Here is a 22,109-nt window from a genome sequence, read left to right on the forward strand (position 1 = left end):
GTTCTCAATAAATGTTAGCTGCCTAAGAAGACTAACTTCCTTGAGGAAAGAGGCTACATCCTATTCCTTGCTTTGGTAGCACACATCCTGAAACTATTAGGCACATGCTGGGTACCCTAAAGCTTGTTAAATTGGGTTAAACAAGCATCTAGAAGATGCTTGTTAATTATAAAGTAATTTACCATATGATTCTGTAAATAAAGTGCTCTCTTGGAGCATTGCACATATTCAATCATGTGAAATATTTCTTGTGACACCTTTATTCTTAAGGTAGATTTTATATCAAGTCTTGAATCACCAACTTTTTAGATCTGGAGAAATCAGAGATCATCTGGTTAATTCCCAGTTCTCTGACTGGAGTCCACTCTAACCAGGGGTGTCATGTGGTGAAGGAGGGGATGCCAAGTGGTATGGGAAAACATGACACATCCATTTTATTTGAATATTTGGGGAAAGCATTATTTACAGCCTAGCACATATTTGTTGCTCATTCAAGTTTTGACTGAATAAATATGAAATCAAATGCAATACTAGAGATATTAGGAATAGATGTAAAATTCATTAGAATGTTTAGATTTAAACTTCCTTCTGGAAGCTGTTTTAGACTAACTCTTCAGACTCAGAAGGATGTACTCTGTATTCACTTTTTTTTTTTAATTTTTATTTTTGCTATTAGAACTGTTTGGGGACCACTGCTAGTTCAGTGTACTCATTTTATAGTCTGAAACTGAAAGCTCGGAGATGTGATTTCCCAAGATTACCCCATCCCTCCAGAACTAGCCTGCTCCTGGCCGACTCTTGTCCTGAGCAGAACCAGTATTCCTTGGTTCCTTATTGGATATGCTCTGATTCAAGCAGGTATCAGTAGATGGGCTAAATTGTTTTCTAAGATTATTTTGAAGGTCCTTAAATTATTTTGAAGGTTCTTAATGCAAACTGATCTGAATCATGTGCTTCGCTAGCCAACTGGCTCTGTAGACCATCACCACCATCCATTACCAAAACTTTACAATCAACCCAAATGGAAATTCTGTACAATTTAAGCATTAACTCCCAATTCCCTACACCCAAGCCAGCCCCTGGGTTCTAACTCTGAGTTTCTAGATTCTAGTTCTAACTCGATGAGTTTTCCTATTCTAATTATTTCATATCATTGAGGTCATACAACATCTGTCCTTTTGTGTCTAGCTTATTTCACCCAACATAATGTCTTCAGGGTTCATCCATGTTGTGTGAGTCAGGACTCCATTTTTTTTAAAAAGCAGTTTTATTGAGATATATTCACATTCCATGCAATCCATCCAAAGTATACAATCAGTGGCTTTCAGTATAATCACAGAGTTGTGCATTCATCACCACAATCAGTTTTAGAACATTTTCATTGCTCCAAAAAGGAAAACCCTGTACCCTTATACCACCCAATTGTTGGCACTTAGCATTGGTGTGGTACCCTTATTATAATTGATGAAAGAATATTAAAACATTATTGTTAACTATAGACCATAGTTTGCATTAGGTGTATTTTTTCCCCACATCCCACCATTTTATTTACATCTTGTAATAGTGAGTTGCATGGTTATAGTTCGTGAAAGAACATTCTTATATATGTACTATTAACCATAGTCCTTGTCCACAACAGGGTTCACAGTGCTATACAGTCTCACGTTTTATCCTCTAGCTTTCCTTCTAGTGACATACACAATCCTAAACTTCCCCTTTCAACCACATTCTCACACAATTCAGTGCTGTTAATTATACTTACAATAGTGTGCTACTGTCACCTCTGTCCATTTCTAAACATTTACAATCAACCCAATTAGAAATTCTGTACAAATTAAGCATCAGTTCCCCATTCTCGACCCTCATTCTATCTCCTGGTAACCTATATTCTAGATTCTAACTCTGTGAGTTTGCTTATTATAATTAGTTCATATTAGTGAAATCATACAATATTTGTCCTTTTCTATCTGGCTTAATTCATTCAGCTTAATGTCTTCAAGGTTGATCCATGCTGTTGTATGAATCAGAACTTCAATCCTTTTTAATGCTGAATAATATTCTACTGTATGTATATATCGCATTCTGTTTCTCCATTCATTGGTTGAGGAAACTTGGGTTGCATCCTTCTTTATCATGAAAGGCAGCCTACTCAATGGGAGAAAATATTTGGAAACCACATATCAGATTAGAGTTTAATATCTAGAATATATAAAGAAATCCTACAACTCAGCAATAGAAAGACAAACAACCCAATTAAAGAATGGGCAAAAGTCTTGAATAGGCATTTCTCCAAAGAGGATACACATATGACTAAAAAGCCCATGAAAAGATGCTCAGCATTACTTGCTATTAGGGAAACGCAAATCAAAACCACAGTGAGATTACATTTCACACCCACTACAATGGCCACTGTTAAAAAAAAAAAACAGAAAATTATAAGTGTTGGAGAGGATGTGGAGAAGTAGGAACATTCATTGATTGCTGGTGGGAATGTAAAATGGTTTAGCTGCTGTGGAAAACGGTTTGGCAGTTCCTCAGAAAGCTAAGTACAGAATTACCACATGACCTTGCAATCCCTCTACTAGGTGTATACCCAAAAGAATTGAAAGCAGGGACTCAAACAGATATTTGCATACTGATGTTCATAGCAGGATTATTCACAGTTGCCAAAAGATGGAGGCAACACAAGTATCCATCAACCGATGAATGGAAAATTTAATTTCTTTTACCACAGCATAGTGATCCTGTGTCATATCTCATTTTTCATTCTTCTGACAGACTTTATGTAGTGTCACTATTAGTAAATATTTAATTATTTGGCAGTACAAATTGTAATGTACTAATGGTCTCTTCTATCTTTAGAATTCTTAACTTCTGAAGCAGTTTTTTGATGTACATACTACTCGTGGATTCCCTAGAGATCCCCCGGTTATGAATCCCTTTGTAGATTAATAGCATGGTAATATTTTGATGTCATCAATCCATCTGTAAGAAATGCGATTTACTATGTCAAAGAATCCAGTTTTGAGTCATTTAATGTTTGTTCATTAAATTAAATTTATTTTTAGTTTTGAACGAAAACTCCCTCCCCCTATATTAAATTTGTTGCTTCCTTTCCAGAAATGTCTAATGCCAAAGAAAGAAAACATGCTAAAAAAATGAGAAACCAGCCCACCAATGTGACTTTATCCTCTGGCTTTGTGGCTGATAGAGGTGTAAAGCATTATAATGGAGGTGGAAAACCTTTCCAGACTCCAAAACAAGGTAAGGCACACACAGTGATCTTTCAACTCCCATTTAGATCAAATTGCTTTTGCCAACTTCTTTTGATAGTTATTATCTAAAGAGTAAATGCACTGAATGAAAATAAATATTATAGAGCTGATGTATTGCATATCTAACTTTAACATTATTTAAATGAACGTCCTGTCTTTTCTAAAAGAAATACAGGGCAATGATCCTATTTACATTTAACTTACATGCTGATTTGAGAGCCTTGTAAGGTGTTAATAAGGGTTATAGCTGTTCATTGGTCTGTAATAGAAAATGCCAGTTTGGGAAGATAGCACGCAGGTGACCAAACACTTCATTTGATTGCAGTATAGAACAGTGTGCGTTGGGTCTGAGTGAACAAGATTTAAATTCAGATTCATAAGATCTAGATTCAAATTCAGCAGTTGTTGCCTACCACGTGATAGGCCTTTCACACGTATTATATCATTTAAGCCTCATAATGACAAACCTAGTAGCATGCTCTAAGGTTATAGAGACTTAATTAAAACCTCAGTGGAGGTATGTGGGAACACTTTAAAATGTGCTACCTATCTCTCCCTCTGTCACAGAGAGGGATTTGATGTTATCTTAAAGTTCCAATGATTTAAATGACTAGACGTTTGTATAGAGAATTTGCTTTTAGTTCTTTCTTTACTTTAGCATAGTAGTTCTCAACTTTAATAAGCATAAGAATTATGATAAAAGATTGAGTATATAGAATCATATGGATTATAGTAGTTAAAGGATACTAGACTTAAAGTTAATATGCAGTATTCATATGGAGAAGATTTCCCTTGTATCTGTTACATCTCGCCTCTTTAAAAGGAGGATAATAGCAGTTACCTTGCAGGGTTGGTGTAGGATTAAAAACATTATCAATGTTGCCATCAAACAAATTCAGTTCTTCACTGTAATTCTTCTCTCTGGTAAGAGTGAGCTGTTACCCTTTTTTTTCTTTTTTCCTATGAAAATGTATTAGAGCCTCATTCTGGAACGTCACAGCAGCGGCAAACCAAAATGAGCTACCATTCATTGCACGACCCCGAAGTGAATGAGCAGTCTTCCTCCAAGATAATGTTTAAAAAAAAGGGAGGATGGAAAGCAGGTTCTGAAGGTACTTCTCAGGAGATTCCCAAGTATATAACTGGTAGGTAATTTATACAGAAATGAAGTTTGATCATATTATGAGCTCTTTGTCTCTAGTGCAGCCAACAGTGCTCCCCCTGCAATGTCTTGGCTCTGCTTCCTGCCTCTTTCTCCTCTGCTCCTTCCCACTTCAGGCCTTTTTCATCTGCAGTCTGGACTTGGCCATAGCTTCCTTGGGCCTTATTGCCCTTCTTTCTTCAGTTTCTCTTATCTATTCATCTTATAAGTCCTTATTTGTAAACTGTTAGTCTCTCAAATCTTGTCTCCCTCCTACCCCCTTTTAGTATAAAATGCTTTCCAAACTCTTTAGCATGACGATCTCCAAAGACGAAGCAAAACTTAACACACTCTAAAAGCATTTAAGGCCTTTAAATAACTATCTCCAGGCCCTGTCTGCCCCCCTCCACCACCCCACACCTGCATAAACCCTACCTCTTACATGTGCCTTCTGGGCTCTCTCTATGCCTTTCTTGGAAGAATTCACTTCAGTTTCCCCTGCACTCTCTCTACTCTTAAAAGACGGTCTCTTTTTCAATATAGAAAAGTAATAATAGCCATGGTCACATATTTGGAAAAAGCAGAAAATATTAAGTAAAAAAATAACTTGGAGTCAAAACCACCATTAAATTTGTTTTTTTCCTTTGTTCTCATGTGTGATTGTTGCTCATAAAAATGGTTGTGATTATAGTGCATGTACAGTTTTGTTTTTAAAAACTTTTTGTAAATATGTTTTAAAACTTTTTTTCTAATTAGAAAAGTAAAACAATCTTGTAGAAAACTGGAAAAATGTAAAAGTTGAAGGAGAATAAATTATATGGTCGCATAATATAGAAAACTATTGGTGGTCACCCAATAGCAGCTTGAGGTTGGGTGAATTTGAGCTCACTTACTTGAAATCTGTTTTCCTTCTGAAATCCTTCAGTAAAGGGGTTGATTCAAGACTTGTTGTTTTGATGCTTGTGCTCTTTTCTTTGGTAGCCTCCACTTTTGCTCAAGCCCGAGCTGCTGAAATCAGCGCAATGTTAAAAGCAGTGACCCAGAAATCTTCTAACTCACTGGTTTTCCAGACTCTGCCCCGGCACATGAGACGAAGAGCCATGAGCCACAACGTCAAACGCCTTCCTAGGCGGTTACGGGAGATTGCCCAGAAAGAGGTATATGTTTCACTTAGTATAAATTTTTAGGTTAGTCATTCCTAAAAGAAATTGAGAATTATCAACCTAATAGAATTTATTAAAATGAAAACAAAAAAAAACAAGGGCTGTTCCCTTTTTCCATATTTTTAGTTTAATCCTTGTTTTTCTTCTCCCCTTTTCTCCTCCCCCCACCCTCCTGCCCCAACCTGCCAAATCAACAGGCAGTTGAATATTACAGCTACTTTTAAGTAAGACGTTTGACACCTCTCTTTTATGGTGTTAAATAGTTGATGTTCCCCTGCAAGATTTAAAATAAAATTCTGACCCCTACTACCAGTCAAGCTATGCTAACTCTGTGTTTTGGGGATGTGGCCAGCTTGGTATTAGAAGGCAAAAAGGCAGCATCATTGTCTAGCATTTGGCCTTTTGACTTTTTCCAAGTTGAAAACTTGATCTTGTGATTTAATTTTTGTACAGGTCTAATTGTTTTTGGTTTCACCAGAATTCTTGGTTTGAACATTTTAAGATTGTCCAGGTACCCATTGTCTTTAGCAATTGATTCAAAATTTATTTATTGAGTGCCTTTTATATACCAGATATTGTCCTAGGTGGTGTGGGTAGAGTTCAGTAAGATTAAGTCCTTACTCTCAATAGGCTTACAGATTAGTGGAGAATTTTTTTTTCACAAAAGTTTAGCCTGGTATGGAAGAAAGGAAGAGTAAAAACTAACCAGGAGTTATCCTTTCTAGATTTAGCATAAGGTCTGTTTCCCAGTGATAGCATTTAGCATTTTTGTGTTAGAAGCCTAACTGAAATGAAATATGTGGGTTTTCCCCAGTATTGTATTTTTGGTCCTAAGCTTTGGTTTTAGTTATGATCTTAGAGGTTAAAAACAAACAAAAAAATTGCATTTGTTTTATTCTCTCGCTTTGTAATGTTAATAGCTGCTATTTATTAAGCTCATGCTATCATGTGGACATTTTATAAGTACTCTCATTTTCCCAGTCCATAAAGCTTGCCCAGATAGCAAGTAATTGAACTGTGATTCCTTCTTAGGATTGTTCAACTCTAAAACCTTCACTTTTCATACTGCCTCCCTTCTCTGTTTTTACCACATTAAAAAATTAAGCAAACTACTGGGTCTATAAAGTATTCCACTTAATCTAAAGTTAGAAGTGTTTTTTTTAATGCAATTTTGTTGATATATTCACACACCTCCAAAGTAAACAATCTTTGGCTCACAGTATCATTACATAATTGTGCATAAGTTAGTTGTTTTTAACCAACATTTAACCTTGTTTTAAGATGTTTACAAACTAGGCTCTACCTTCTCTTTTTGAAACTGTAGGCAGAGAAAGCAGTACATCAGAAAAAAGAACATTCCAAAAATAAATGCCATAAAGCACGAAGATGTCACATAAACCGGATGCTGGAATTCAACCGTAGGCAGAAGAAGAACATCTGGTTAGAAACTCACATCTGGCATGCCAAACGATTTCACATGGTCAAGATGTGGGGCTACTGCCTTGGGGAGAGGCCGACAGTGAAGAGCCACCGAGCCTGCTACCGGGCCATGACTAACCATTGCCTCCTTCAGGTATGCTTTTCCAGTTGGGTTTTCCTTTTCAGTTTTGTTTAGACCCTTTCCGATATAAATTTTTAGAATAGTTCATGGTATACCAAAGCCCTACCTATCAGGTTATTCATGCTAAAATTTATTATTGGGCAAGAGGCACTTTGCTAGATGCTAGCGATGAAGCAGTCTTAGTTAGTCAGGGAGACTGACAATAGTTAAATAATTAGACAGATAAGTGATTTCAAAAACAAGTGTACAGGACTATGCACATAACAACAGAGGAATGAAGGAGGCTTCCACATGGAAGTGATGACTGAGCTGAGATCTAAAGGGTAAGAACATGGGGGAGGCAGAAGGAAGCCCAGTGATGATGAAAAATTGCGGTTCTGTGTGACAAGGATGAAGAGAAAGAGAGCACGGCTAACATCAGGGTGAGGCTGGGCTGGAGAAAAGAGTAGGAGCCTGATCTGCATTGTCTTATTGGCCATGTTTAAGAATTATTCAACACTGATTCATTTAGTAGTTATTCATTAACAGCAAATACTTGAGAACCTACTAGGCACTGTGAGCAGTGTTCAGAAAACCAGTCTAGGTGTTTATGATTCAGTGGGATGCTGGAAAGGAGGTTTTAAACTCTGAGAAGACAGTTTGTTTTAGAGTCTCATAATAGTATTTATTTGATTCCCAAAAAAAGGAGCTAAATAACTTAATTTCGTTCTCTTCTGTTACATATTTAGAAATTTGCTCTTTGCAGAAGGGCCTATCTTGCAGTGGCAGGGACGGCCTTAGCCAAGTTTTGAAAGCCGTTGGTGTTAGTGTTTTCCAAAACCCCTTGAGAGCAATCTAGCAGAATAATCAAAACAAGAACCTTTGAAGAGCCTTTGATTTGAGAACTCAGCAGCAGAAATCCTAGATGATAAACTCCCAGGGCCACCCAGCTTGTTGGTGACATACATAGCACTTGGACAGCTGATTCCATCAGTCTTGCTTATTCCACTGTACTCTGCCATCTCTGAAATTTTAAGACAGGCACATGAGTTACTTCTCATTTTGGACAGGATTTTTGCTGAGTAATCAGTTATTTTCTATATACCTGATCAATCCTAAATAATAAAAATAATAGCTAATAATAACAAATATTTTTGAGTAACCTCTATATGCCAGACGTTGTTTTAAATGCTTTACATATGTGTACTCATCTACTCTTTATAACAACAGCAGTATGAAGTTTGTAGTTACTGTGGTTTCCATTTTACAAATGAGAAAACTGAGAATACAGAAGAGGTTAGGTAACTTGCCCATAGCAGTACAGCCCATGAGTCATGAAGTTGAGATTTGAGCCCAGGTAGTCTGACTCTCAAGTTCCACACTCTTACCCATTATTCTCTGCTGCCACCCAGTTGTACAAATTTAGGTAAGGTTCTACTGACCACTGACAGCTGAGAGCGAGCCATTGCTGATGAGAAGATTCTGTGTGTGTGTGATAACACTGGTTCATCTGAGTGTGTCTGAATCTTATATAACTTGCCACTTAGTTCCAGTTGCTCAGTTCACTGAAATTGCTTAAAGGTGCTGTGGCAGAGTGCTTGATTCTGGGTCAGTCAGCCTGGTTTGAGTGCTGCCTCCTCCACTTTCTGACTCTACGACTGTTCAAGTTACAACTTCTCTGTCTCAGCATCCTTGTCTGTCAAATGAGATGACATTGGTACCTGGTTCATCAAGTTGTTGGAAGGATTAAATGGCAGTCCATGTAAGGAGCTAACCCTGTCACTCAGTAACCTTTCAGTGAATAACTCTTTTTACAGTTCTTTAAGGTATTGATTTCATTAGGTCATTCAGATCTCTCTTCATCTTATTTGACCTGGGAAAGTCTTATTCGTATTACTCTCATTTTTCCTTATACATTGCTCATGAAAGTTGCATGTCATAATTAAGACTGGATGGGAGGAATATGAGATAAATTAATTTTTGCAGGACTGTGTCTTTGGGATCTGGTGTTAAGTGATGCTGAGGTCCTGAATTAGTAACCAAAGTGAGCAACCTTAGCATAATTTTGCAGAATTTATTGCTACCTTGCTTATTCTACTCTGGTTTCTTAACTTGGGTTGATTCCGGGCAGGAATAATCCTTTACTTCAAAGCAGCAGTTTTAGTTTCCTACTTAGGACTTGTCTATAAATATGGGATAAAACAGGTTTTCTCTCTGAAAAATAGGGCCTGTAGCTTAGATTTCAAATGGAAATGATGAATAATGTGAACCATTTCATTTTGATTCAAATTAGTTCAATAATATTTGCTAATGTCATAAGAATTGACAGATTTTAAATTTTGATTTATGAAAAGATAGCTTTAGTAATTTTTTCTGTCTTGGACCTCTAGAGGTTATCTTGTGAGACATCCTCTGGCTTCTGCCTCCTTAGCAATTTTATACCATGTAAATTCCTAAGTATTTATTTTGTCTCCGCCTTTGTGCAGGATTTATCCTACTACTGTTGTTTGGAGTTGAAGGGCAAAGAGGAAGAAATACTAAAAGCACTTTCTCAAATGTGTAGCACAGACACAGGTAAACTTGTTTCAAAGCTTAACCTTGAAAACATTGTGCTGAGTGAACTAAGCAAGGCACAGAAGGACAAATATTATGTGATATCACTTATATGAAATTTCTAGAAAAAGTAAATTAGCAGAGACAGAAAGTAGATTAGAGGTTACCAGGGAATGGGGAGAGGGGGAACGGCGAGTTTTTGCTTAGTGGGTATAGGGTGTAAATTAAAAACAAAACAAACGAACAGAAAAACACAACAAAACAAAACCCTAAAACCAAAAAAAAAAAGTCTGTCATATTTTAGTCCTTGTATATTTATTCATTTCATGAGTGTCTGCTTAAACATTTTAGTATTTGAACATACATAAAATTGTGAGATCTTGTCCTCAGTGAGTATGTTAATTTAAGGAAGGTTGGGGTGGCTCTTAAATCACTTCTGACATTGTCATGTGTAAGTTAACAGAACCATTATTCTAGTGTAGTGAGCTTAGGTAGGAAGAAACTCGAAGCTCTTATTAAATCGTTCATTAAGTAAATATTATTGAAAACCTACTGTGACCCAGGATTTGATCTAAGCAGTGATCAGAACAAAAACTTCATCCCTCATGGAGACAGACAATAAATAAGTTTGGCTATAAGGAAATAATACTGCAGTCTCAACATTTGGAATCATAGAATTTTGCTTTTGTTTATATTAGGATTGACTTTTGCTGCAGTTCACTGCTTGTCTGGAAAGCGCCAAGGCAGTCTAATGCTGTACCGGGCAAACAGATATCCCAGAGAAATGCTTGGGCCTGTTACATTTATTTGGAAGTCTGAGAGGAGCCCTGGGGATGCTTCTGAGAATAGGCAGCTTTGGATCTGGCTCCATCCCACTCTTAAACAGGTATAATCCTTCAGATTATTTTATCTCTATTCTGTTGCTACATTCTTAATTACTGCTGAAAATCAATACTATAGAAATTTAAATATGTAAAATGTGGCTGATAGTTTGATATTTCAATATGGGGGAAAAGTTGTATGAATATTAAGTGAAGCAATTCTTGACCTCTCACTTTTTAGTCAACCTTAATTAAGTTGATGGGGAGATGAAAACCAACCCTGTTATGCAAAGGTTAGCAGTGTTGCACTTGGACTAATCCTTCCACCATGCCTAAATTGGGACATGGGTATTTAGATGCTTGTTAGAGCAGACTTGATTATGAGAAGCTATTTTTAGTAATTCTGGTATTTTGAGTACTTTTAGCTTAGCTTCTCTTCTTGACACACGCACTGCTTTTATACTGTAAACTTTTTTCCAATTTTCTCTTAAATTTTCTTTTTTTTTTTTTTTAATTTGGTCAGAGTGTTTGTGTTGTTTTCATTATCTTTAACATTTAGGAGTTCTTTTTTGTTCAAAGTGCCTTGCAGTACTCAGAAAATCCCAAAAAGGGTTTTGATGATAATGAATTTAGTCTGTAATTTGTGAAGGGCTAAAAATATGAATTTTTAAAGGAATAATACCTAACATAAACTAAATCAACTTAAAGTTGTACAGTACTTAAATTTCAAAATTTCAAAGTAAAATGTTTAAATATACCCTTAGGATATCTTAGAGGAAATAAAAGCAGTGTGCCAGTGTATGGAACCTATCAAATCAACTGTCTGTATCCCTGACCCGCTTCTGACACCATCCCAAGAAAAAAACCAAACCACACTGCCTGATGAGAAAATTGGCAAGAAAAGAAAATGGAAAGATGATGGAGAAAATTCTAAACCAGTGAAAAAACTTATGGGGGATGGAACTAGAGATCTACTTCAAGCATATTCTTGGATATCTACAGCCACAGGCATTATAATCAGGTACGGGTTGAATTTGCTGTGAACCTACTGAACATTTTCAGTGAAGACTTGCTCCATTTTTGCCAGTGGCACAGACATTGTATATGATGGAAGTTTCCATTTTAAGACCTTTTCTCTCTTTTAGTGACTTGACGATGGAGATGAACAGATACCGGCTGATTGGTCCACTTTCCCACTCCATCCTAACTGAGGCGCTAAAGGCTGCTTCTGTCCACACTGTAAGAGTAAATGGGAATGTAATGTCTTATTCTGATTATGTCATTCTATCAAATTCGTGAATCTTAATGTACACTTTGGTAAAATTCTGGCATGCCTTACAAACGTTTATTTCCCTACTTATGCTTCTTATCAAAACTATCTTTTACTTCCCGCCAAAGTAACTGATTTGCTCTTATTTAAATACAGAGTACTATTTCACCTTCTTGCGAGTCTAGTAGAAGGGTCTTAACTTTTGATCTATGGTTAGGTACTAGGGAGCCTCTAAAATCCCTGAAATTGTATATAAATTTCTTGTGTGTATGTATTTGTGTGATACATGTTTTCTGGGGTTAGTTTCAGGGTCTGTGATCCTTAAGAAGATTAAGAGCAATTTGTCTAGTGCAGCATTGTCCAATAGAACTTTCTGCAATGATGACATTTCTTTGTACTGTCCAAAATGGTAGCCATGAGTCACATGTGGCTGTTGAGCTCTTAAAATGCGGCTAGTTTGACTGAGGAACTGAATTTGTACTTTAATTTTAATTAATTAAAAATTAAATTTAAATAGCTGTATGTAGCTAGTGGCCACTGTGTTGGACAGCACAGATCTAGGAAGATTAGGGATCAGACATTCTGGGTTCAGGGCCTGTTCGTTTTCTTGTAGTAGTGCAATTAATCTTTCAGCATCTGTACCTGACAAGGTCAAATATGATGATAGAGAGGAACAGATTTGAACCTTTTAGAAATAAGATGCTTTAAAAAACAAAGGCTACTTCCCTCTCTTCTTTACTTCCACTTTGGTTTCAACCACTCTTGTCCTTTGACTGCAGTATTGGAGCAGCTTCATAACTTTCTTCAATTATTCTTGCTTTCAGTTCGTTTCCATGCAGAAGGCAGTGATTTTTAAAAAACTTATTCCTATCATGTTACTTCCTGATTAAAAGCCTTTCAGCAGCTTCTCATTGTACTGAAGAGAAAATCCTCCTCACTTCTGCACTTCAGCCAGGCTGGCCTTCATTCAGGTCCTAGAATGTGTCCGTTGCATGGCTGCCTTAGAGCCTCTGCATCTGCTTTTCTTCCCCCGCCTGACCTGATCGTTCTGCCTCACCACTCTTGCTTGCCTACACCTTCCTCATTCTTCAGGTTTCAGCACCTATATCCTTTCTCTCTAGAATCCTTTTTTCCTGATCCCCCAAGTTAAATGATGGCCCTCTGTGTTTGTCATAGCATCTTGCACCTTTCCTCAATTTAGGTAAATAGACTGTGTATTTATGTAATGTGTCTCTCATTAAACTGTGAGCTCCCTGATGGGAAGGACAGGGTGGGCCTTGTTCTTTGCTCTGTCCCCAGGGCCTGGCACTGAGTTGTTGTTCCACTTAGCTCGTAAGTTGTGGAGTCAGGGTTTGAACATAGGAAGTCTGGTTCCAAGGCCTGTACTAAACCACTAAACTCTGCCACCTGAGTTTCTGTGCGGTATGAGGTGTTGCATATGTTATGAGTTGCCTCTTTGAGGTCTGTAGGAGTGTATCCTGCCTTAATGAGCTTCAGTGTGAATCATGGCTCTAGGTTTTCTTCCTTGGCATGCACATGGTTCTTGAAGCAAGACTGTTTGAGCCTTGCTGAATTCCTACATCTGCCCAGAAAAAATGTAAGTGAAGTGCCTGTGTGTCTCACTTGAAAGTTCCAGGAATACTGTGGTAACAATATATCCTTTACCTAAAGATTGTTTCAAAGAGCACTGGTTTGGTTTTCCTGCTTACGTAGGCAGTGGTGCAGTTGGCAGAGGAGGGAGAGGAGTAGGGCTGCTCCTGTGGTGCTGTGCTCAAGAGAGAGACTGCAAGTGTGATGTTGCTCAGTTAGGAAGTCTGCCTGAGAGCCATGGTTGCTTTTCCTGGTGTATGAAACCTAGAGAAAAGGGTAATACTGTGTCCTTATCTGATGAGAGCAGTAGTAGGTCTGGTGCTAATTACGGTGCTAAATATAACTCCCCTAGTTTCCCCCATAGCACATTCCCACATACAACAACAACAACAGCAACAACAACAAAAAACAAACAGTGGGGGCTGATATCATGATCTTAAAATTATTAAAGGTCTGAGTAATTATCTGTCTAGTTACCAGGAGTTGTTACTTTCCAGGGGGGAGAGGATACAGAGAAGACGCCTCATCACTGGTGGACTGAAACCTGCAAGAATCCCGATAGCATTGCTCTTCATCACAGACAAGAAGCCGTTTTTGAGTTGTTGGGAGGTATACAGAGGGCACATTGGGCTTTCTTGGGGAGGGCAGAGGAGTGGGAAGTGTGTTAAAGTAGCGCTTTGCTGTTGGGCTACTTACCTGTAGTGTCACTTTTTAACTTGGAGCTGTTAGAATATACAGCAAGAGCAGCAATCAAGAAAGGTGCCTGAACTCAATGAATAAACACAGTCTTTGTGTTTATGAAACAAACAAACAAGTGAGACATTAACATTCTATAAACTGGCATTCTGATGTTATAGATAAAAACCTGTATCAGGTACAGAACTAAAATCTCTGTTGACCTGCACATAGGTTGCATTTGTGCGCATGGCTACTATAGTTATCAATGATAGAAGCATAAGTGTTCCTATGGCAGAGTGACCTGTTTTGTATTTGTTTTGTGTTTTTTTGCAAGAAACTCTTGGCTCTTTATGAATTCTAGTTTATTTTCTAAAAGTATCAGTTCCCCAAGAGAATACATGTTTTTAAATTATTAGCCCAGGAAGAAAGTTTCACTAGACAATCTGAAAGATTTGAAGGTATAAGCAAATATGTATTTAATGTGACTAACTTTCTGTAAGCTTTTATGGTCTTTGTTTTTGTTTGTTTGTTTTGTTAAAGGAATAACATCACCAGCAGAAATTCCTGCAGGTACTGTTCTGGGACTGACAGTTGGTGATCCTCGAATAAATTTGCCTCAAAAGAAGTCCAGAGCTCTGCCCAATCCAGAAAAATGCCAAGGTAAAGTTCTTGAAACAACCCCTGATTTTTCTTATTATTTTGAGCAGTCTCGTCACATTAGAAGTTTCTGTCTCTGACACCTCTTCAGTACCTTCATCTGTAGAAAACGAAGGCAGTCTTTACCTGCCTGCCTTGTGAGATGATTACAAACAAAGGAGTTTCTGTGTATAAGAATCTTTTAGCTGTAAACTTGTAGCCTGATGTTCATTTTTTCCTGAGTTCTCTACTTTTAGTATCTAGTAAAACCCATCTCTGCAAATCGAGTTCTTTGAAAATTCCTGGCATTTCAGAATTTTAATTGTGAGGAAGGGATCTGCACCCGCAGCTGGTCTTGTGCTCAGTGGAAGCCTCTGTCTGATCATACAGATGATCCAGGTTCGAATCCTGGCAAGGCCATCCCAGGTGCTGAAGTGTGAGATGCTGTGGTTTAGACTGAGTTGTTGGGTTGGGATGACATAGGAAGGTGGGTAGGGGTTGGTTAAAATTTCAGTCTCATCTGGGATTTGTAGCTATTGTGATAATGTCTTATGGTATTTACTGTCATTTAAACACATTTGATTGGAAGAATAAGTAAAATTAGCTTGTGAATTTTTTGGAGGAAAAAAATACAGATGTGTGTATAACAACTTCAGAATTTTTTTTTACCTCTCTGCATGTAGTTAGATAGTTTATTAAGTGAGCAATACATTACTCTGTCAAATCTTCACATGGAAGGTGGATTGGATGAGAAAGGAGTTTGAAGATACATAGGTAAGTTAGTTAATTACAGAATCTAAGACTTTAACCAGTGACTCATTGTCTCTTTCTTGTCTTCTTATGGCACTATGGTCTGGTGCAGTTGCATCTACATCATTAAATATTGACTTGTAATTGCCTTAAAGCTGCAGTTAAATTCTACTTAGTTTCCCTGGCTGCCTTAAATCCTATTTTGGAATGAGGCAGTTATACATGAAATCCTTTTTATGGCTTTTATCTTAATATGAATCAATTCAAGTAAAATTAAAGTCTACCTGGAAAAACATGATTTAATTTCTTTTTTTAAAATTTCATTTTATTGAGATATATTCACAAGCCATACAGTCATCCATAGTGTATAATCAGTTGTTCACAGTACCATTATATAGTTGTGTCTTCATCACCATAGTCACTTTTTGAACATGTGCATTACCACACACAAAAAATAAGAATAAAAATTAAACACAACACCCAAAACATCCCATACCCCCCCATCCTTCCGTATTATTCATTTACTTTATCTCCTCATTTTTCTACTCATCTGTCCATACACTGGATAAAGGGAGTGGGAGCTACAAGGTTTTCACAATCACACAGTCACACAGAGTAAGCTATATACTTATACATTTGTCTTCAAGAGTCAGTTTTAGGTATTTCCTTCTAGCTATTCTGATACACTAAAACTAAAAAGGGATTATCTATATAGTGCATAAGAATAACCTCCAGAATGACTTCTTGACTCTATTTGAAATCTCTCAGCCACTGTAATTTTATTTTGTTTCATTTCTCTTCCCTCTTTTGGTTGAAGCAGACTTTCTCAATCTCACAATGCCAGGGCCAAGCTCATCCCCAAGAGTCGTGTCCCATGTTGCCAGGGAGAATGATTTAATTTTGACTATAAAAGCTTACCATCTTGTTAGTCTTTGATGTGGTATTTCATTGAAACTTGGCTTCGGTAATGTCTTTGGAGAAGTATTTTATTTGGCATGTAAGCTACATAAAGAATTAAACTTTTTAAGGAGTTAGTGTTATATACTAATGTTAATAACAATGCATAACATATCTAGGAAGAGAATTCAAAACTAAGGTTAGAAATATACTTTGATGATAAAAGAGTAATCCTTGATTATGACATAACGACATTCCTCCAGACTATCTTTCTCTATCTGCAGTCATTCTTTGCCTGTTTTGACTTAGACACTAAAAATCAGTTCTGGTCCTACTTATAAAGAAGGGTTTGCCTGATTTGGAAAACAAACTCTTATCTCCTCATGTGTAGTGGGAATTAAGAGTACTCTGAAAAGAGAGAATATGTGAAGAACTTGAAGTGATGGTACATTTTCTGCTTTGAAAAAGTTTGCTACTTGACCATTGATTCTTGAATTGGAATTAAATATTAATCATGTGTTTTTTGCAAATCTTTTCAACTTCATTCATACAGCATTTTACTATGTAAGTAACTGGTTTTCTGGGTGACATTTAAAAATATAGTTTCAGCTATAGGATCTGTTATTTTAGTATTTACTAGCCTTAGTATTTGCTGATTTGCTTTGATGGATTTTTTTTTATAATTCAGTTTTATTGAGATATATTCACATACCATGCAATCATCCATGGTGTACAATCAACTGTTCACAGTACCATCATATAGTTGTGCATTCATCACCCCAATCTATTTTTGAACTTTTTCCTTATACCAGAAAGAATCAGAATAAGAATAAAAAACAAAAATAAAAAAGAACACCCAAATCATCCCCCCATCCCACCCTATTTTTCGTTTAGTTTTTGTCTCTATTTTCTACTCATCCATCCATAAACTGGATAAAGGGAGTACGATCCACAGTGTTTTCACTATTACACTGTCACCCCTTGTCATCTACATTGTTATACAGTCGTCTTCAAGAGTCAAGGCTACTGGGTTGGAGTTTGGTAGTTTCAGATGTTTACTTCTAGCTATTCCAGTACATTAAAACCTAAGAGGTGTTATCTATATAGTGCATAAGAATGTCCACCAGAGTGACCTCTCAACTCCATTTGAAATCTCTCAGCCACTGAAGCTTTATTTCGTTTCATTTCACATCCCCCTTTGGTCAAGATGTTCTCAATCCCACGATGCCGGGTCCCAATTCATTCCCGGGAGTCATATCCTGTGTTGTCAGGGAGATCTACACCCCAGGGAGTCGGGTCCCACGTTGGGGGGAGGGCAGTGAGATCACCTGCCAAGGTGGCTTAGTTAGAGATAGAGGGCCACATCTGTGCAACAAAGAGGCACTCAAGGGGAGACTCTTAGGCACAATTATAAGCATGTTTAGCCTCTCCTTTGCAGTAACAAGCTTCATAGGGGCAAGCCCCATGACAGAGGGCTTGGCATGTCAAGCCATCAGTCCCCAGTGTTTGTGAGGACATCAGCAACAGTCTAAGTGAGGAAGTCCAACACTTCTGCATCCTCCTCCATCTCCTCAGGAGGGCCCCGAACATATATTTTTATTCTCTGTCCAAATTACTTTGGGATGTGTTGGTATTTCATTCTAACCTATACAGACCTGCCATATCTCACTTCCTAGTCAGAGTTCCATGTAATTGTGGTGTTTGAACGGACTGACTGTAGAAGTTACATTGTTTAGAAAATATAGATCCTGCACCAAATAAACATTTCTTCCTTTGGTCTCACATGGAAGTTGAAGTTTTAATACACAGTCAGTTTCAACCTTTACCCTTTGGCCTGATTTGCCCTAGTCTTAACCGGGTATGCTTCATTCATATCTCTAATTGAAGTCTGGGCTCTTTTTCAGCTTTCCTTTTTTTTTTAACAGTTGCTGTATGCGTTAATACTGACTTTCATATCTGCCAAGCTCTAGCTCTGAGTTTCAGGTGTCACACAGATAGATACCAATGTTCCAGAGACCAATCAGGTTATACACCAAGGGATCAACATCTCAGAGTTTGGACATAGCCGTTACAATTCAGCAATAGCTGTGACTGCTGTAAGAGCTTACAATCTAGGGACCATTACAATAATCATTTTCCTTGTTAGGCTGTGCTCTAAGATTCAATTCTGAGTTTACACATTGTAGTTAGTCCATATTGGTGAGGCATTATAGTGTTTGCCTTTGTTTCTGGCGTACTTCATTCAACATGCTGTTTACAGGATCCATTCACTTCATTGTGTCTCTCACAACTTCACTCCTTCTCGTAGTTGCTCAGTATTCCATTGCATGCATACACCCAGTTCACCATTCTGTTCCTCAGTTGATGTACCCTTAGGCAACCTCCACCCGCTGCAAATCATGAATACTGCCTCCGTAAACACCAATGTGTAAATGTCCATTCATGTCTCTGCTCTCAGATCTTCCAAGCACATACCCCATAATGAGGTTGCAGGACTTTATGGCTCCCACATACTTAGCTTCTTGTGGAACCACCACAATGACCTCCAGGAAGGCTGTAGCATTCTGCCTTCTCATCAACAGTAAATAGGTATTGATGGATTTTTTTTAACAGGTCTTTGTCAGAGATGAATTTACTTTAGAAAATACTGAACCTTATTTTTTTTTTTTTTGCTTTGCAAAACTTCAAGGCTTGTTTTAATCATTTTCTTTAAGTGCTCTTTGGTAGTGTAACCTTGCCATACTACCAAAACAGGGAAAGAGTCCTGTCCCATTTAGAATTGGAGGTGGTAGATCCTGCTTTACTTTGTACAGCGTTTGCAAACACTGTCAGAGCTCTCTGGTCTGTAGATGACTTTCAGAAGTGGCCGGTTGCAGGTCATGTTGCCGTGTGTTCTCCGCTCCTGCTCTTTGGGGAAAACATACTAATGGCTTCAGCTGGGCCCTTTGACTGGTCTGCATATTTAATTAAAGGTAGAGTGAATTTGAAGGCTGTCACTTTGGTTTTATTTCATTCCCAAATGATATAGTCTTTTATTAGTTTCCTTTGCTTCTCTGGGTAAGACTTGTTTTAAAAGTTTTAATTTAAAATTTAGTTATCTTCAGATATATTTACCCAAGTTAAAAAAGAAGCACTTTCATTCAATCTTTAAATCACAATTCTGGAGTTATGTAGTCAGTTAGAAGGCTTTTGTCTGGGTCTGAAAGAGAAAACACTTTCTGTGAGTGTTGGGGGAAGGCACCATAATTACGTTCAGAACTGATAGTTCTAGGTATGCCAGCGTGCATGCTGACTCAGCTGGTAATATTCCCAAAAGGGTCTTCTCCTTTGTCCCCAGGCATACTCTGTTTAATCTAGTAATTCATTATTATTTTTATTTTATTTTTTATTTGTTAGAATATTTGAAGATGAGGTCATCCTTTCCCATGTCTTGACACCCTAAGTATTTGCCATCTCTTTTGTCAGCAGCCCAGTCTGAGTGAAATCCAAATTATGTCATGTAAATCAATAGCACCCCCACAGGAGAGCGTTCTGGATAGACAGAGACTATTTGAAATGCAACTTACTTGTTTCTGGACAGACTGTGTGAACGTGGGCAGCAAACAGTACTATTCTCTGAGACACTGTTGGTTATCTCTGTGAGGAAAAGCAGGTCCAGAAGCAGTTGCTGCTTTTAAGGCACTTTTATCTCACAAGTTTTAATCAATTTAATTTTCTCTAACTTTGTTCTCCCCTGAAATATGTTACACTTTGACCCATCGCTTCCAACTTACTTTTTTGTCCCCAGCCATCAGATCCACACAGGTACGTGACTTTGAGTGACCTTTCTGTGTTAGCATTTTAGATCCGTAGCCAAAACTTATGAATTGTCTGACCTTTTGTTTTTTGTTTTTTGTTTTTTAATTCTTCAGTCCAACAAAATAAGATTTGGAAGATTTTTTTCCCCTAGTGATTAAATGACTGGCATTTAAGAAGTCTCTTCCATCAATATATATAATTTAAAAAGTTCCTTCTCCTCCTCCACTAGAGTACTTTCTGGCATGGTATGACTTATTTAAAGGGATGAAACAATATGTTTCCCAGAAAAAATGCACATTTTAAAGGGATGAAATAAGACATTTTGCAGAAAGTAATAAATATTTAGTTCAATAAAAATTAGTTATCCGTAGACTTGAAATATGGGGTGGAAGAAAAGAATGGTATCTGTTGCATCACCACCCTTAGGCCTGGAATGATTTAAAAAAAGCCCTGAAAGAAGAAGCTAAAATGTAGCTTGTACTGTTTCAGCATATTGTCAAGGACTTGTTCACCTCTGCAGTGGTTCTTAGAATTTAATTATCTTAAATGTGGAATTAGGCAGTTTAAAAGCAATATAATATGATATTTGCATTTTGTACACTACTAATAGGTATAGAAATAAAAAGTTCAGGAGCCTTTACTATTTCATGAATTATGAAACCAGATATAAGAATAACTTAATTTCTTATCAAGTTTATTCTTCTAGGGAAGTTAAGTAAATGCCTGTAAAGTATTTTCTGGTAATAAAAGTTCTCCTGGCAACTTGTAGAGTTTGACTTCATTCATCTAAAGGATGTGGTTTGAAGGCTATTTCTCTTCCCCTTTAGATAATGAGAAAGTTAGACAGCTGCTTCTGGAGGGTGTTCCTGTGGAGTGTACGCATAGCTTTATCTGGGACCAAGCTATCTGTCAGAGTGTCACAGAGAATAAAATCTCGGATCAGGTAACTAATGGTGTAGGGATTATTGGTAAAGTCAGGGATGACAGGTTAAAAGTCTTCATTCCATGTTATTTCATACTTTGTGGAATCTCTTAGACTTCATTTTATCTTTAAACTGTTTGTTGATCCCTTACATATACTATGACTTTTTCCTGTTCTTAAGGAAGAATAATCTAGAAAATTATTTTATAATCTAGAAAAAAATCTGTTCTTAGGGAAGAATAATCTCTAGAAAAACTCGATACAAAGACTTTCTCAAAATGATAGTCTCAGTGTAAATACATGGTTTTCTTTTATTGTTTTTGTTTTCCTTAAATGTTCTATCTTGTCTTTAATTTCACAATTATTGAGCACCTACCAAAGGCTAGGCATTGTATTAGATGATGGGATAGATAAATAGGACATGGTCAAAGAAGTACAGGCTACTGAGGAAGACTGAAGAAGGGGCGCTGAGCCCAGGCTAGGGAAATGGGAGAAGGCTTCCTGGATGGAGGAGCTGGTATTTCAGCTGACTCTCAGATGGGTGGTCAGAATTAAAACTTCTTTGGGTTAGGGGAAGGCTGCAGTGGAGAAAGGATTGCAGGAAGAGAGAACTGCATGTGCAGGGGCCCAGACCCCAAACGGGATGATGTGTTGTTCATGACTCCAAGTGCATCAGTAGCTTGCAATTGAGGGTGAGGCAGGAGATGAAACTGAAGAGCACAGAAGGGGCCAGATCGTAAAAGACCCTGAGCATCTTAAGGGTTTGGATTTTATCTTGAAGTTGGAAAGTTTTAAGCAGAGCAATGATATGATCAGATTTCACTCTGGCAGTGCTGTGGAGAGTGGGTTAGACCAGGAGTGGAGATGGTGGGGGAGGGCGCTGGAGAGAAGACTGTACTTAGATGACCTCAGAAGAGACCCTTGAAATAGTCCATGTGTAACATGATGGGGGCTCGAATTGTGGTAGTTGGGAAGAGGCCTGGAATGGAGGGGATGGGGTTTAATACATTTCCTGAAAGGTAAAATTGACAAGGTTTAGTAATTGATGGCAAGATGGGAGTAAGACAGGGAGGAG

General features: G+C 37.6%; 1 protein-coding gene across 2 annotated transcripts in view; it reads left to right on the forward strand.

Moving 5' to 3' along the window:
* Positions 1-22,109, forward strand: part of POP1 (POP1 homolog, ribonuclease P/MRP subunit) — a 35,785-nt gene that overhangs the window by 1,364 nt on the left and 12,312 nt on the right. The window contains exons 2-12 of one of the 2 annotated variants that reach the window (XM_037803350.1): positions 3,121-3,264; positions 4,253-4,420; positions 5,398-5,573; positions 6,904-7,152; positions 9,606-9,693; positions 10,371-10,558; positions 11,258-11,514; positions 11,639-11,732; positions 13,851-13,962; positions 14,572-14,691; positions 20,940-21,055. In XM_037803350.1, coding sequence (XP_037659278.1) covers positions 3,121-3,264; positions 4,253-4,420; positions 5,398-5,573; positions 6,904-7,152; positions 9,606-9,693; positions 10,371-10,558; positions 11,258-11,514; positions 11,639-11,732; positions 13,851-13,962; positions 14,572-14,691; positions 20,940-21,055 — 1,712 coding nt within the window. The remainder of the gene's footprint in view (positions 1-3,120; positions 3,265-4,252; positions 4,421-5,397; positions 5,574-6,903; positions 7,153-9,605; positions 9,694-10,370; positions 10,559-11,257; positions 11,515-11,638; positions 11,733-13,850; positions 13,963-14,571; positions 14,692-20,939; positions 21,056-22,109) is intronic. The other variant, XM_037803351.1, reaches the window with a different exon arrangement.

This window comes from Choloepus didactylus, chromosome 14 (assembly GCF_015220235.1).
Source record: "Choloepus didactylus isolate mChoDid1 chromosome 14, mChoDid1.pri, whole genome shotgun sequence".
Classification (NCBI taxonomy): Eukaryota; Metazoa; Chordata; class Mammalia; order Pilosa; family Megalonychidae; genus Choloepus; species Choloepus didactylus.